The sequence below is a fragment of the Macrobrachium nipponense genome, chromosome 14 (genome assembly GCF_015104395.2).
Source record: "Macrobrachium nipponense isolate FS-2020 chromosome 14, ASM1510439v2, whole genome shotgun sequence".
Classification (NCBI taxonomy): domain Eukaryota; kingdom Metazoa; phylum Arthropoda; class Malacostraca; order Decapoda; family Palaemonidae; genus Macrobrachium; species Macrobrachium nipponense.
In genome coordinates this window covers 52,241,965-52,259,006 of record NC_087207.1, presented here as the reverse complement: position 1 = coordinate 52,259,006, position 17,042 = coordinate 52,241,965, and the positions used below count along the sequence as shown (strand labels likewise).

The 17,042-nt window shown below is 41.5% G+C and overlaps 1 protein-coding gene across 1 annotated transcript in view; it reads right to left on the bottom strand.

Moving 5' to 3' along the window:
* Positions 1 to 9,114: 9,114 nt before the first annotated feature.
* Positions 9,115 to 17,042, bottom strand: part of LOC135226101 (fibropellin-3-like) — a 17,171-nt gene continuing 9,243 nt past the window's right edge. Inside the window, exons 9-10 of the mRNA XM_064265554.1 lie at positions 16,928 to 17,042; positions 9,115 to 9,643 (exon numbers count right to left, since the gene is read on the bottom strand). The exon at positions 16,928 to 17,042 is cut by the window's right edge and continues 68 nt beyond it. Coding sequence (XP_064121624.1) covers positions 9,489 to 9,643; positions 16,928 to 17,042 — 270 coding nt within the window. The 3' untranslated portion in view covers positions 9,115 to 9,488. The remainder of the gene's footprint in view (positions 9,644 to 16,927) is intronic.

Below are 17,042 nucleotides of genomic sequence, written 5' to 3'. Positions count from 1 at the left end.
CAACCCAACACCCTCCCCATTCCCATCCCCATTCTCCAGCCAATACCATCGACAAGACTAAGAAGATCCCAACGCCTCTAGAACCAGAGACAATAACCACCCAACCGCCATCCCTCCGCACCCCCCCCCCCCCCCCCCCCCCCCCCATAAAAAAAAAAAAAAAAAAAAAACAAAAAAAAAAAAAAAAAAAAAACTCCGTCTGCTTGAAGCACCTGTTTGTACGTAATTGTATCTGCATTCATTCACCTGCGTAACTCTCACGGGAAATACAAGCATTTCAAGTGAACATCTTGGTATTAGCTAAGGAACTTAACCACCTGTAACAAGCTGATGATAGGAAGGTTATAAGTCACACACAGAAGACTATATAAACTGATTTCCGTATGAACGGTTGTTATATTTAATAATGATAATAATAATAATAATAATAATAATAATAATAACAATAGATAATAATAATTTGTGGTATCCATGAATAGTGATGCTATTCATAATTACAATAATTACATTAACAGTAGTGGTAGACAGGTGCCAATCTCCTGACTTTATAATCATGCAGAATGAGGGTTCTTGATTTTGAGCTTCAAAGGGACTTTGAGTCTCGACTCTCTTATTAACCCGTTATTTTATGAGGTATGAATTAACTGTAGAAATAAAAAAAAAGCCTGACAAAAAAAATTATCATTCTCATGTCATATGTAATGAAAGATATTTGTTATTGAAAACAAAATAACTTAAGCAGGAAATGTCTTTGTTTTTGGGAGCAACTAACTCGCTGAAGGGTTAAAAATGAGCGTTTACATATCATAAAGATGGCTGTGGTATGTTTACCAGTAAATCAAAATCATGTTGCTGTTACTGAAGATTAAGGAGGCCTTATGCCAGCACGGAGTATCACTCTTGGAGGAGCCTTTGACTGAAATTGAGACCCACAGAAGAGAAGTAAACCTTTGACTTGAGAGACTGAACCTCCTGGAGGAAAAATAGTGTGAAACTCTACGGGAAACCCTATTCACCTTTCACTTAATAGGTCAATAAGTAGTTAGGTCGAGGGTTAGGTCATTTCTTACGTCGTTCAGTCTTTCACACAAGACCTGAAGGGAAAGTTGGTAAAGATATGTAGATGGAAGGAGAGCAGATGAAAATGAAGAGACAATTCAATTACTAAGCCTAAGGTGATCACGAGCTTCAGTCAGAGTATTAAATGACTGAGTTAGGGAAAAGAATAAAAGAGAGTTTATGGGAAAATTGATTCCTGTTCCCCTTTTCCTGCCGAGAGAGAGCAACCAGATTCGCTAAAACCAGGAACAATATGCAGTAAATGTTTAGCCTTGCTGTCGAAATTCTCAGTTTCAGAGGTCCTTTATTCGTCACAGCCACCCAAAGGATGTCATGCAATTGTAACTTCAGAAGTTCAAATGCTATTCTTGCATTTTAATACATTTTCATCTATTTATCTATTAATTAATTATTTTTTTATTTTTAATAAGTGGGATCTGTTCTTTCTGTATTACCATTTACTTCTTCTTACTTCTTCCTAATGAACACCTTAATATTGCTTGGATGCTTGAATTTCAAGTCAGTGGACTCTGTGGGCTTGTTCCATATGATTGGGTTTTATCTACTGAATAATAATAATAATAATAATAATAATAATAATAATAATAATAATAATAATAATAATAATAATAATAATAATAATAATAATAATAATAATAATAATATTGTTCAAGATTTAGCTAGTAATAGGGAAAGATATAGTCTTTTACCCAAGTTTAAAGAATCTATACGAGTGGCCCCTTCGACTTTGGAAGAATCCATTCTCCTTTTTCTTTTGAAAAGCTATCTCTTCTCCCATTGGTTCTTGGAATTACCCCCAACAGAGCAACGACTTCAAAAGGCCTGGAAAGCAGGAGCCCAGCCTCAGAAGAAGACGAGGCCTCGGCCAGGTCAGACCACTGGCCCCTTACCAGACGCTGCTGCCGCCCCCCCCCCCCCCCCCCCCCCCCCCCCCCCCCCCCACCCCCCCCCCCCCCCCCCCCCCCCCCCCCCCCCCCCCCCCCCCCCCCCCCACACCTCCTGGGCCTGGCTTTCCCATGCTTTGGGAAGCCCAAGTACATTTTTAAAAGTCCATAGTGTCGAGACTTCAAGGAGAAGACAACCAGCATCATCACTAAAGGTACTGTAAGGGAAATTCCATTTCAACCAGGGAATTGTTATATCTTTGTCTGTATTTCATTTCATTTTCCAAGGCGACCTGTGCAGTGTTTCATTCCCCTTCGCTATCTGGGCTCAATTCTGTAATTACTCCCCTGTGATACTAGTAACATTCCCCTAGTGAATTTAAGCCACGAAATAGTTTCTGCTGTGTAAATTTCCCAGTCATTTCATTCCCCCCTGAGTGGCCTGATTGAGAGAGAATAGTGAGTAAAGTTCGCCCTTGTGTGCCCCTGCCTTATGCCTATGCCCTCTATTTGCAGACAAACGCTGTGCCCTGGCTGTGGCAGTACTTGGAAATCCTTTGAAGCTTGCAATTTTGCTCCGTTGCGCAATTTTCCTAAAAACGTGGTCAGGCTGCTCCCACCACGTGTTCAGGACTGAAAAAAAGTTCACCTGCCCTTGTGTTCATGGACCTCTGTAAATTTATGTAAATACAGTGCTTTTAAAACTAGAGTCCAGCTTTTATGTAAATTCCTCCCTCTTCAGTAAAACCGGCCTTATGCCTGAGAAGTTAATTTTTCAACTTTTTTTCTTTGTTCAAAACCCTCGTCCTCTAGTCAAGGCCTAAACTTTCAATGTAATTGTATTTTCTGGGAGGAGACAAGGTGGAATTTTGAATATTGGCGACCTTAACCACGATTTCATAGTAGTGATTGTTAAGCTAAAATCACGAAAGAAATGAATCTGAATTCCTTAATATTTTTATGAGCAAGCTAAAGCAAGGTTTCCAAATTCTCCACAACAGGAATAAGGTAAATTTTATTTTATTTTCTAGTATTTGTGTAGAACTAGGTATTCTAGTTTGTGATATATAAATCTGACTGCCTTTAGAGCGATAGAAAAGAGACCATGTGTAGGCTGATAAACCACAGATCGAGAGAGAAATTTTAATGTTATGCGCCATTGCATGAAGAATAGAGGTTAGGGAGTAAGTTTCAAAATGAAAATATCGTGAATTGCTAGTTAATCGCGAATCCCACGTTGTAAAGCTATCTTGTGTTATTTTTTTTTATGTGAAACAATGCGCGCTAGCTAGCTCTCTCTCTCTCTCTCTCTCTCTCTCTCTCTCTCTCTCTCTCTCTCTCTCTCTCTCTCTCTCTCACTGGCAAATCTCACATGTCTAAATGGGATAGGATCTTTAAATCCTCCGGCCACGTGGCTCGAAACCTATCCGCGATCCCGCTCCATCCATTAACATAGGATAAGATGAGTTAATAAGTCAGAAAAGGAAAAACAAAGTGTTAGTGTAAAACAGTCTTAATGATAGGATAAGCTTAATTAAGGGTAAACATTTTCGTTTCGTTATTCTCTGTGCAGAAAGTAATCAAATAAGGGCAAATACTTTGCATTGAACAAAGGCATATGTTAGATTCCAGCCCGGCCTTGAAAATATCTGTGATTCATTCTTCCGTATCATTTGTCTAGACGGGCCGCGTGTGGCTTAATTCTCCGGGGTTTTAAGTTCGCGGACAGGAGGGTTTTAGGTTCGCGAGAGCTAGGGAAAAGAATGGGGGTGGGAAAAAAAAGCAGTGTATTTTATAGCGTTAGAGAGGTTATCCTGCGTCTTCTGAGCAAAGCTAGGTTCAAGGGATTTGCGTTGGTAGCAAAGAAAAAGAATATATTTATCAACTTCCCGTCTCCATCCTCAAGACAATATCTATTAAAAACAAACAAAAGGGAGATCCCATATCCATTTTTTATTATCAACTGTATTTGCCACGTTTTAAAGTGAGGATCTGCATTTACGTTATTTGCCATGCTTTCACGTGAGGTTCCGTGAATTTGTGACCAGATTTTTTCTTTTATTTATAAAACCGTAATTGCGTTGAGGTTCCGCATTTACGTTATTTGCCACGCTTTCACGTGAGGTTCCGTGAATTTGTGACCAGATTTTTCTTTTATTTACAAAATCGTAATTGCGTTGAGGTTCCGCATTTACGTTCTTTATTTCCCATGCTTTCACGTGAGGTTCCATGAATTTGTGACCAGATTTTTCGTTTATTTACAAAACCGTAATTGCGTTGAAGTTCCGCATTTACGACATTTTCGTCACGTTTCACGTTGAGTTTCCGTGAATTTTGTGACGAGATTTTTTTTTCTCTCCCTTTTTACCTTACCAATCCGTACTAGCATTGAAGTTTCCGCTTCTACGACAGCCATTTGCTACCCTTTTACGTGAGGATTCCGTGAATTGTGTGACCAGATTCTTTCGTTTTGTTTTACGAAATTTATTACCAAATCCCTTACCGGCGGTGAGTTTTCCGCCGTGCTATGCACCAGTAATAACTGTGTTTGCAGGGATTTACGGTCATCTTGCCAAGTCTGCGTCGAGCATTTCTGCATACCTCTGGCGACCTTTGCTGATTTTGCAACTGCTTTCCACCCTATTTTTCTCAGGCTAGTATACTAGCATTTTACGGCTGAGGAGATGACCAGTAACGCAGCACTGTAGGAGGCTAAGGCCTTCACAGAAGCCGAAAAAGCCCTGGGGCTGGAGGCTGCAAAGCTAATCAATTGGGTGAATGATAAGCTGAAGGAAGCAGCCCAAGAGAGAGCAGCTGATAGGGCATTCCAAGCGGCTGAAAGAGAAGCGCAAGAAAGAAGAGAAGCGGCTGAAAGAGAATTCCAAGCTGCCGAAAGTGAGAAAGAAAGGGCACATGAACTGGCTATGGCAGTCCAGAGTGCCACCCTGGCACCCCCGAGTCCCACGCCTCCTGCGCCCTCTCACTTCCACAGCATGGGCGGCCTCATTAGGGCTTGGGACGATAACGAACCCGACACCTGGCTCGATCATGTCAAGCAGGTGTTCGGGAACTTCAATCCAACCCCTCAGGAAGTGGCCCTCCTCCTTGGCAAGCATCTTGCTGGCAAAGGGTGGACTGCATTCGAGGCCCTTCCCCTGAATGAGCGACACGATCTCGTCCTCGTCCGAGAGGAAATCCTTGGGGCTTACGAATTGACCCCAGACCGGTGGAGGCAGAAATGGAGGACTATGCCCAAGGAGGCTAACCAGACGTGGACAGAGTGGGCAGCCAAGTAGACACCGCAATCCGTAGGTGGACGAAGGCCTCCAATGCAACATCTGTTGAGGAGGTCTTAGAACTCTTTCAATTAGAGGACTTTCTTTCCTGATCTTGCCACTCACTTGGTGGACAAGGCCCCTAAGACTCTTTCTGAGTGCTGTAAATGGGCAGATGCCTATAACACCCACTATCCATTGCAGAGTTCGTTAAAGAAGAGAATACATCCTGTTCTCCCCCTCACTCCTGCTGCCACCTCTCAGCCTACCCAGCGCACCAATAACCTTCCTCAGATACCTGTGTGTGGGCATTGCAACAAACCCGGTCACACCATGGAGCAGTGCCTATCAAAAATAGATCCTCCTCAGCAAGCTGCTGTCACTCCTCCAAATGGACTACCCGATCATAATAACAAAAACAACGGCCATTGGAACAGAAAATACAGGTCCAGTCCTGATTTTAGCAAGAGTTTCTGTGACACCTGCAGAGTGGATGGGTACACTGCTGCCTGGTCGGGATGCCCCAAAAAAGCTCCTGTTTCTGTCATTGCTATGGCCGTGACAAATCCATCCACTCTAGGCCCCCCTGCTCAGGGTCCCATATTTGTCGCACCTCCCAGAGGTCGATATCCTGCCCACCAGGTCCGAGCTTTCGACGACACTGGTGTGCAAGTTTCCATCATCTGAGAGGATAAAATTCCTTACGGAGCTAAGGTTGATAGGCACCAGTTCATAACGATAGAGAGCCTCAACCATGTCAAAATGTTCCTACCTACTGTCCGGTTGAGAGTCAAACGACCTCACCATTCGAAGATATGTACCATGGCAGTAGCAGCCTATATACCAGGAGGTTATGATGTCCTGCTAGGACAAGATTTTAAGTCTCCTCCTAACTTTATGGCGTATCAGGGCCCTCGCCCTCACATAGCTCCAGACCCGTTCCACGGGACTCCATGGACTATCTCTGCACAGCCAATGCCACTTGAAGGTGCCAGGCAGTGCCAGGCTCCATCTCTCATGGATGTTGAGCCCCGTTCGAGTCCTTCCACTGAGTCAGAAACGGCCTTAGTGCCAGTGCCAAGGCCAGACTCGAGTCTTCCTCCTAGAGCTCTAAGTCCCGGTCGCTCGCCCTCCGCTGTCTTGGCCCAACTGCCCATGCTGGCAGTCAAGGAAGAGCCAATTCCAATAGGAATCCTCCAGGACACCCATGACCATAGTGGACACACCACCAATAGTGCGGCCTCATAGGCAGCCCCAGAGTCGGTCCTCTCCATGGGTAAGCCCATCCCGAATACCATTACCTCATCCAAGCCCCCTCCATCAGCAGCTAACTGGTCCCGGAGTAATGACTCTGCCAAATCCTATTTGGCCGAAGAACTCAGGGAACCGAGCCACGCAGCATTAGGCACATGGACGAGTGCCAAAGCCCCAGTTGTCGCAGCAGCTGGAGCAGATACCCCTTCGGAATCTTCAAAGGGCTTGGATCCTCCAAGGACCCCCATGGCATCGTCAAACCAACCTCGGAGAGGTCAAAGGAAGAAAGGAGAAGGGCGTCAAGGTTTTCTGAAACCTTACGAGAGCCAATAGCCTCTCTGCACTAGTGCCTGGCACAGTGTCACCCTCTTATAGAGTATTCTGACCCTCTCCATCCAGAAAAGAGTGCCAGACTCTGCTACTTCTACTTCTTTCTGACCCTTTCTTCTTTTCCGTTTGTATTTTCTGTATTTCATCTTCCTTGGTTTCCTTTCTTCATATTTACTGCCTTGAGGCATTTTTTGTATAACGTATGCTCTGCTTAGGCAGAGCCAGCCTGCCAACTACCCTGGCCTTGTATAAATTAGTACTTCTTTACGAACTACTGTCGTAAAAGTGCCACAATTGGCACCGTGCCCTATTCTAGGCACTTAGAATTCCATTTAACTTGGGAAAATTTTAGCCAGCAAAGTTGCTAAAGCTTAGAGATAATTTCGAGGCCTGGCTCGTTTATACATTGGTTGATTAGCTTTTGATTTAGTGTTATTCCCTGGTCTTTATATTTTGTGAGTTTGACATTGTTTTGATAAAATTTACATTTCGTTTTCTTGTTTGTGTGTGTTATCCTATTTAATCCCTATGAAGAATTACTCCTAATTTTCCCCTTGTAAGCGCACTAATGTTAGTGCTGATGTAATTAATACTGTTAGGCGTCGTCTTGTTATAAGACAAAGTAACTTCACGAAACTGTAGGGCCATTAACACACCTGAACGTGTCATATCGATCCATCAGGGTAAACAGATAGGATGTGTTGCCTTGAACAACTGAGTTAGTAGTATTATGTAGGATGTAACTTACCTGTAGGTTTAATGCCATATATAATTACTTCTTGATATTCATTGTTATTTTCAATGTGACGTTATATTTTAAGGGAATTCTTATTTGAATATAGAAAGTTAATCTTTAGTCAAGTCACACTTCATTTTGCTTAACCCTCTGTCTGTCAAGTAAGACTTCATGAATATTATAATTGTCAGATTTTGAATATTGCTTATATTATAAGTCCACTCAAGGGAGAATGGAAGGCTCAGTAATCTATATTGCAATTGGTCCTTGTTTCTAGCTTGTCTTGTCCATTCTAACCCATCCAGGGTTGAAATGTCCTCTAGAATGGGGAGGTGTTCAAGATTTAGCTAGAACCAAGGGAAGAAATAGTCTTTTACCCAAGTTTAAAGAATCTATACGAGTTGCCCCTTCGACTTTGAAGGAATCCATTCTCCTTTTTCTTTTGAAAAGCTATCTCTTCTCCCATTGGTTCTTGGAATTACCACCTACAGAGCAACGACTTCAAAAAGCCTGGAAAGCAGGACCCCAGCCTTAGAAGAAGACGAGGCCTCGGCCAGGTCAGACCACTGGCCCCTTACCAGATGCCGATGGCAACCCCCCTCCTGGGCCTGGCTTTCCCATGATTTGGGAAGCCCAAGTATATTTTTAAAAGTCCAAAGTGTCGAGACTTCAAGGAGAAGACAACCAGCATCATCACTAAAGGTACTGTAAGGTAAATTCCTTTTCAACCAGGGAATTGTTTTATCTTTGTCTGTATTTCATTTCATTTTCCAAGGCGACTTGTGCAGTGTTTCATTCCCCTTCACCATCTGGGCTCAATTCTGTAATTAATCCCCTGTGATACTAGTAACATTCCCCTAGTGAATTTAAGCCACGAAATAGTTTCTGCTGTGTAAATTTCCCAGTCATTTCATTCTCCCCTGAGTGAGTAAAGTTCGCCCTCGTGTGCCCCCTACCTTATGCCTATAGCCTCTATTTGCAGACAAACGTTGTGCCCTGGCTGTGGTAGTGCCTGGAAATCCTTCGAAGCTTGCAATTTTTCTCCGTTGCGCAATTTTCCTAAAAACGTGGTCAGGCTGCTCCCACCACGTGTTCGGGTGGACTGAAAAAAAGTTCACCTGCCCTTGTGTTCCTGGACCTCTGTAAATTTATGTAAATACAGTGCTTTTAAAACTAGAGTCCAGCTTTTATGTAATTTCCTCCCTCTTCAGTAAAACCGGCCTTATGCCTGAGAAGTTTAGTTTTTCAACTTTTTTTTCTTTGTTCAAAACCCTCGTCCTCTAGTCAAGGCCTAAATTTTCAATGTACGTAATTGTATTTTCTGGGAGGAGACGAGGTGGAATTTTGAATAATAATAATAATAATAATAATAATAATAATAATAATAATAATAATAATAATAATAATAATAATAATAATAATAATAATAATAATATAATAATAATAATTGCAGATCATAATTTATTTATTCAACTTTTAAAATACATTGAAGAATGGCCAAATCTAAAAGTCCATTGAAGATTAAAAAAAATTTCAACAACTTTAAAAACACCTTGAAGATTGGTCAAACCTGAAGATAAAAATTTGTTTAACAACTTTAAAAACACCTTAAATAGTGGTGAAACCTAAAAGTTATTTGCAGAAAAGAATATCTTTGCAACATTCAAAACACCTTGAAGAATGACCAAATCTAAATTTGTTTTGCAAGTTTAAAACCTTGAAGATTCACCAAATCTAAAAGTCCCTTGCAGGTAAAACTTTATTGCTTCAACTTCAAAAACACGTTGGTGATTGCTCAAATCTAAATGTGCCTTGTAGATAAGAAATTGTTTTACAATTCTAAAAACACCTTTAAGATTGGTCAAATATAATAGTTTTTGCAGAAAAGAATTTGTTTGACAACTTGGAACACTTTGCATATTGCTCAAACTAATAGTACCTATATGCAACACAAACAGCGTATTTGAGCTTGGAATTACAGGGCACACTCATAGCCCCAGGCAAGTTACTGGTCGGGGTCAGACCGAAGCATCGACCTTGAAGAGAGCCATGGTAGTTACGGTTTCGTCCAATCCAGGCCATATCTGAAAAAAAACCCTTTCCATAAGACAGGTCATGACCTGATAGGCTAAGTAACCCAACTGTTGAGAATTATGGATAATTTGGAATGTATTTCCTTACATAATGCATTACTTTTATTGTATTTTATCTGAGGACTCCCATCAGATTAAGTTCTGATAAGCTAAGTAACGCCACTGTTGAGAATTACTGGCTTGAAATGTGTTTCTTTTGTTCATGTATGAGTTCTATTGTTTTTTTTATTTCAACCTAAAAGTTTGAGGTCCCAGTTGCAATGGTGGTCATGGATATTTTTACATAGCTAGTCGATTAGAGAAGAGCTTTCATAGAATGGAGCGAGGTTAACAATTACATGGATGTTTACTATGTATCCTAACAGAAGAACGGTTATTTCGTTCATGGCTTTTCTCAGTTTGCTTCTAAATTATAGGACTCTAAGGTTCAAGCGAAGATGCAGTGCATTGCAACCCTAAAACAATTTACCTTGGATTTTACTAATTAATCTCTATCATTACCTACTTGAATATCAAGACAATGACTCCTGTGGCCTTGTCCTGGATGAATGGGTCCTTGTCTTCAACAACAACAACAACAACAACAACAACAACAACAATAATAATAATAATAATAATATAATAATAATAATAGATATATCCACAGAACAATAGATGGAAATGATATATCCAAAGAACGATAGATGGAAATAACATCTCTCCCATATGTAGGAAGTGCAATACGAAAAATGAAACCATAAACCACATAGCAAGCGAATGTCCGGCACTTGCACAGAACCAGTACAAAAAGAGACATGATTCAGTAGCAAAAGCCCTCCACTGGAGCCTGTGCAAGAAACATCAGCTACCTTGCAGTAATAAGTGGTACGAGCACCAACCTGAAGGAGTGATAGAAAACGATCAGACAAAGATCCTCTGGGACTATGGTATCAGAACAGATAGGGTGATACGTGCAAACAGACTAGACATGACGTTGATTGACAAAATCAAGAAGAAAGTATCACTCACTGATGTCGCAATACCATGGGACACCAGAGTTGAAGAGAAAGAAAGGGAAAAAATGGATAAGTATCGAGACCTGAAAATAGAAATAAAAAGGATATGGGATATGCCAGTGGAAATTGTACCCATAATCATAGGAACACTAGGCACGATCCCAAGATCCCTGAAAAAGAATCTGGAAAAACTAGAGGCTGAAGTAGCTCCAGGACTCATGCAGAAGAGTGTGATCCCAGAAACGGCGCACATAGTAAGAGGAGTGATGGACTCCTAAGGAGGAGGATGCAACCCGGAACCCCACACTATAAATGCCACCCAATCGAATTGGAGGACTGTGATAAAGCAAAAAAAAAAAATAATAATAATAGTGTACTTAGGAAGCAGACCCTCTCTCAAGCATACTTTATTAAAAGTAATGGCTACTTCAGCAGCGTTACACTTGTAGAGATTCTTCTCTATTTTGCGAATAGCGGCTTTTTCCATGCTACTTAAACAGGCTAGTAGAGCGCCTATAGAGGTCATGGTCAAATATAGGGTCAAAATAGGTGTATATATTTGAATTTTACAGATAAACTATGATACCATAGTCATCAAAGTCATTAACAATTTTCTCTCTCTCTCTCTCTCTCTCTCTCCCCCTCCTCTCTCTCGTCTCTCTCTCATCTCTCTCTCTCTCTCTCTCTCTCTCTCTCTCTCTCTCTCTTAAAGCGAGCTTTCGTCTGGAGCTGCCAGACATCCTCGGCTGAAGCTGAGGGTGGACTGATCTTGGTGCGGTGTCCTTCCTCCTTATATCTGTGGTTTACAGCAGGGGACTGCCCCATGCTTGTCTCCTATTGGCTGGTGGCGGTGAGTCTTCGTTTTCATTGGTTGCCTGAGCCAGGTCTCAAGCCACTTTCTTCGAGCCGATGGTTGCGTTGCAGCATATCCTGCAGCCACCTGGACCTCCTGAGCGGCGCTGTAACGTTGATGGGACGTCACGGCTAATTTGATTTCCATTGGCTACAGGAGTACCTCGTTCGTAGCGCAACACCCATCAATGTTACAGCGCCGCTCAGGAGGTCCAGGCGGCTGCAGGATACGCTGCAACGCAACCATCGGCTCGAAAAAAGTGGCTTGAGACCTGGCTCAGGTAACCAATGAAAACGAAGACTCACCGCCACCAGCCAATAGGAGACAAGCATGGGGCAGACACCCTGCTGTCAACCACAGATATAAGGAGGAAGGACACCGCACCAAGATCAGTCCACCCTCAGTTTCCCAGCCCGAGGATGTCTGGCAGCTCCAGACGAAAGCTTGCTTTAAGAAAGAGAGAGAGAGAGAGAGAGAGAGAGAGAAAATCGTTAATGACTTTGATGACTATGGTATCATAGTTTATCTGTAAATTTCAAATATATACACCTATTTTGACCTTGTATTTGACCATGACCTCTATAGGCGCTCTACTAGCCTGTTTAAGTAGCACAGAAAAAACCGCTATTCGCAAAATAGAGAAGAATCTCTACAAGTGTAACGCTGCTGAAGTAGCCATAACTTTTAATAAAATAATAATAATAATAATATGTGGCGCTGTGGCAGAGTGGGTTAGGTCGTCAATGGACTGGTTAAGCAACATTGGGGCTGGTCAGTCGTTGGATGGGTGACCGCTCTCCACGGCGTTGATTCCTTGGGAAAGAATCTTTACCATAATTTCCTCAGTCTACTCAGCTGTAAATGAGTGCCTATTCCTGATGGGGTAGGGTCCTGCTATGGGTTAAATAGCAAAGCTCAGCAATGATGGAAAGAAATGAAAGATTAAACAACAACGACGTAAATGGAACCTCTGGCAACAGAGGAGCTTCGTCCGGCAGCCAGGTATTCAACCCAATTGAAGGGGAAGACAGTCAGGTGCTTGGAGTTCTTCATCCAGCAACTGACCACCACAACGACAGTAACCAACAGCCAGAGACTGGAGCTACAGAAGCAAACCAGAGGAAGAAATGGACAAGAGAAGAAAATAAGGAAATATGGAGATGCTATATCAGAAGCAACCCGATGGAGAGAGGATATAGAAGAAGGTTCGTCAACATCTGGAATGAGAGGAATAACACCCCCTAAACAGAGCAGAGGCTGGCAGACCAAGTAAGGAACATAAAGAAAAAGAACTGGCTCTCCCCAACAGAAAGAGAAGAACTGGAAAGTGAAATGACACACGGCAATGAATTACATGAAGACGAACTGAGAGACGATGCCACAGAAGATAACAGGGATGATGAGGTATCAAACAACGACATACCAAGAAACACCGACGAAGTAACAGAGAGGACGGAATGGGTAGGAAAGATCAGACAATGGATGGAGCCAGATACAGAGAGAACAAAGATCACCTCCATGAAAGCCTACAACACCAAGAAATTAAGAGAGAAAACACGTGAGGTCAATGAAATAATGGGAATAATACACACCACCAGTATCACAGAAACAAATAACTTGGCATATGCAGGAGCAAGATTAGTAGCAGAACTGATGGAGATATGAACACCAACACCACCAACACAACCCTCCCAACAGAAACCAAAACAGCAACAGCCTTGAAAAAGGCGCCTGGAAAAGCAAATTATGGTGATGAGGTCTGACTTGAGTAAACGGAAAGAGATGCCAGAAATAGGCTAAGAAGCAAGAAAACAAGAGAGGAACTGAACGAGAAATACAAAATACAGGAGAGGGGACTAAACAACACAATAGAAGATGTAAAAAAGAGGCTTAAGACTATGCAGCCAACTAAGAGGGGAAGACAACCACCAAGAAATTCCTGAAGCCGAACCAAGTAAGAGACTCTGGGAAAACATATGGAGCAATCCGGTATCACACAACAAGCATGCAACATGGGTCCAGGAAGTTAAGGAAGAAGAAACAGGGAGAATAAAACAAAGATTCACTGACATCACGACAGACACAGTCAGACACCAACTAAAGAAAATGCCCAACTGGAAAGCCCAGGTCCCGATGAAGTCTATGGATACTGGCTCAAAAACTTCAAGGCTCTACACCCACGAATAGCAGAACAACTCCAGCATTGTATCACAAATCACCATGCACCCAAATGGTTGACCACAGGAATCAGATACAGCGCAGGAATAGTGGAATGGATGAAGGCAGAACTTCACAGCATAGACCAGAAAACGAGGAAACATATGACAATACACTAAGCACTACACCCAAGAGCAAATACGGACAGACTATACATAACACGAAAGGAAGGAGGGAGGGGACTACTAAGCATCGAGAACAGAGCATTGGGGCAATATCTGAAAACCAGTGAAGACGAGTGGCTCAAGAGTGCATGGGAAGAAGGACTGATAAAAGTAGACGAAGACCCAGAAATATACAGAGACAGGAGAATGACAAACAGAATAGAGGAATGGCACAACAAACCAATGCACGGACAATACATGAGACAGACTAAAGAACTAGCCAGCGATGACATATGGCAATGGCTACTAAGGGGAGAGCTCAAGAAAGAAACTGAAGGAATGATAGCAGCGGCACAAGATCAGGCCCTAAGAACCAGATATGTTCAAAGAACGATAGATGGAAATAACATCTCTCCCATGTGTAGGAAGTGCAATATGAAAAACGAGACCATAAACCACATAGCAAGCGAATGTCCGGCACTTGCACAGCACCAGTACAAAATGAGGCATTATTCAGTGGCAAAAGCCCTCCACTGGAGCCTGTGCAAGAAACACCAGCTACCTTGCAGTAATAAGTGGTACGAGCACCAACCTGAAGGAGTGATAGAAAACGATCAGGCAAAGATCCTCTGGGACTATGGTATCAGAACAGATAGGGTGATACTTGCAAATAGACCAGATGTGACATTGATTGATAAAATCAAGAAGAAAGAATCACTCATTGATGTCGCAATACCATGAGACACCAGAGTTGAAGAGAAAGAAAGGGAAAAAAAGGTGAGTATCAAGACCTGAAAATAGAAATAAGAAGGATATGGGATATGCCAGTGGAAATTGTACCCGTAATCCTAGGAACACTAGGCACGATCCCAAGATCTCTGAAAAGGAATTTGGAAAAACTAGAGGCTGAAGTAGCTCCAGGACTCATGCAGAAGTGTGATCCTAGAAACGGCACACATAGTAAGAAAAGTGATGGACTCCCAAGGAGGCAGGATGCAACCCGGAACCCCACACCATAAATACCACCCAGTCGAATTGGACAAAAAAAAAAAATAATAATCATAATTATAATAATAATAATCTAATCTACTAGCTTTGGAAAAATATCAATGAACTTGATTGCAATTGGGAGCTGAAATCTTTATTATAAATAATTCCTAGTAAGAAGTTAATTAACTTATCACTTCTTACCCTGTCATATTGCCCAGTTATAAGCAATTTTTATTAGAAACGTAAACTACTAATACTACTACTATGGCGATCAAAGTACCTTGTTATTAGAATAAGAAGTACAAACAAATTTATAAAAATAGAACTGAACAACCTCCTAGAACATTTAAAAAAGAATACTATTGTCGGTTCACCCATGTTCCAAGCTCTGAGCACGTTTCTTTGGTCAACTATACTCTATTTGCATTTGTAAATGTTGTTACTATTGATGCACAATTTATTCTAATAAAACATATTCAAATATACAACCCAATTCAGTTACCTCCTATTCCGGAATAGGAGGATGGACTTCAGACAGATGTATGAAATAGTTCTACTAATTACAAATCCACGAAGTGGCTTACAGATGAGGATACAACGCAGATGGATAGGGAGAAGCAAAGGTTTCTGGAGCTCTGGAAGGTTTCTGGATCAATGGAACCTCTCGATACTAAGACGTCCCATCTCTTGAAGATTAATGACATTGAGCTCGAGACTGTAGTCGCTCACCCTGAACACATGCAAACGAGGCCTTGGCGATGAATAACCTTGAACACTTGGAGATCGTTGATCCAGAGGCCTTCCAGAGCTATTACCCAGAGCCCCAGTAACCTATACTCTACTTCTTTGTGCCATTCCTTTCTTCATCTCGCTCTCACAGATGCAGGACACTAGCTAGTGAGCCTCATGGGAAGACCTAACCCTCCAAACTATAAGTCACTAATTTTTGTCCGCTTCAGAGGTTTAGATTGTTTGTGCAAAACAGTCTGAATTGTTTCCATAAATAAAAACAAATATCATTATAATGGTAGTTTTTTCAGAAATCTGCTGAATAGATAAATAGCTACTCATTGATGGGACTTCCTATGTGTACCACCCATTTTATGTTGTGGATTCGGATGTTGGATGCTGAATAATTTGAAACTGTTTTTGAGTATTCAGGTTGTGTTTATTTTACAATATTTCATATTTGCTTCATTTAGTGATACAAAACCGACGGGTTGTAAGATAACATTGGAGGGCCTTTGTATGTTAAGTTCTGTGGCATTACATTTAGTTGTAGTATCTGAAGTTTCAAAAAAGGCAGTGTTTAGTGGCTGGAGATGCTTTATTATTGAAATTCCTGATTCTCAGATACTTAGTATTTTACACTATCTAGCTTTATGCCTGCTCTCTTCAGTATGGGTCAATTTAAGAAAATGTTCCTGGTTCTGTGTTGCATATGGGATCATGAAAAGTCTTTTTCATCAAGTAGAAATCAGTTTTTAACAGCTATATTATAATATTGACAACTTTATCATAGTCTAACTGTTCATATTACCGCAATATTAAAATTGATTAGGTATGACTACAAAGGTTAACAGTGACAGGTTAAGTAAGGATAAGATTTATATTCAACTACTCGTCCATGATTCATTACCCAAAATGCCTCATAAAAACTTTGGATATCCCTTGACCTTTGACAAAAGACTTAGGTCTGCTAATTCTCATCCAGACTAATAAGCGTCTTCCAGTTTTTCTGATCTCCAGAGAAGCCCAGCTGTCTCATACTATTCTGCCGGATTTGTGCAAAGGACATTTGTTAGCCCTCTCATCTCTATCTCATCTACTTATGAATTTTCCATTTGCTATCATTTCTAACTTTATCCTGCTATCTGAGTTCAAATACTCTAGTTAAAGTTATATTCTGCAGATTAAATCTATTTAATTTACAAGCTTTTTTATAAGTCTACCCATTCTTTGATCAACCATTCTTAATCTTTCACTCGATTCCAATGCAAGAGAAGCTTGATAGGGTCTCATTGCTCCCATGTATTTGAAACAGCTACCCTCATTAATCTTTGGTCTATCTAGGCATGTTTCATGATTTTCCACCAATCAACTGTAAACTACTTACCCGAAATGCCAGACAAGAGATATGAAGTCACCAGCGGAAAGTCTTTATCGCTGCGTACATCAAGTAGGAAAAGGAAGTCTTGCCTACAACGTAGCTGTGCTTCAGAAAAGGTCAT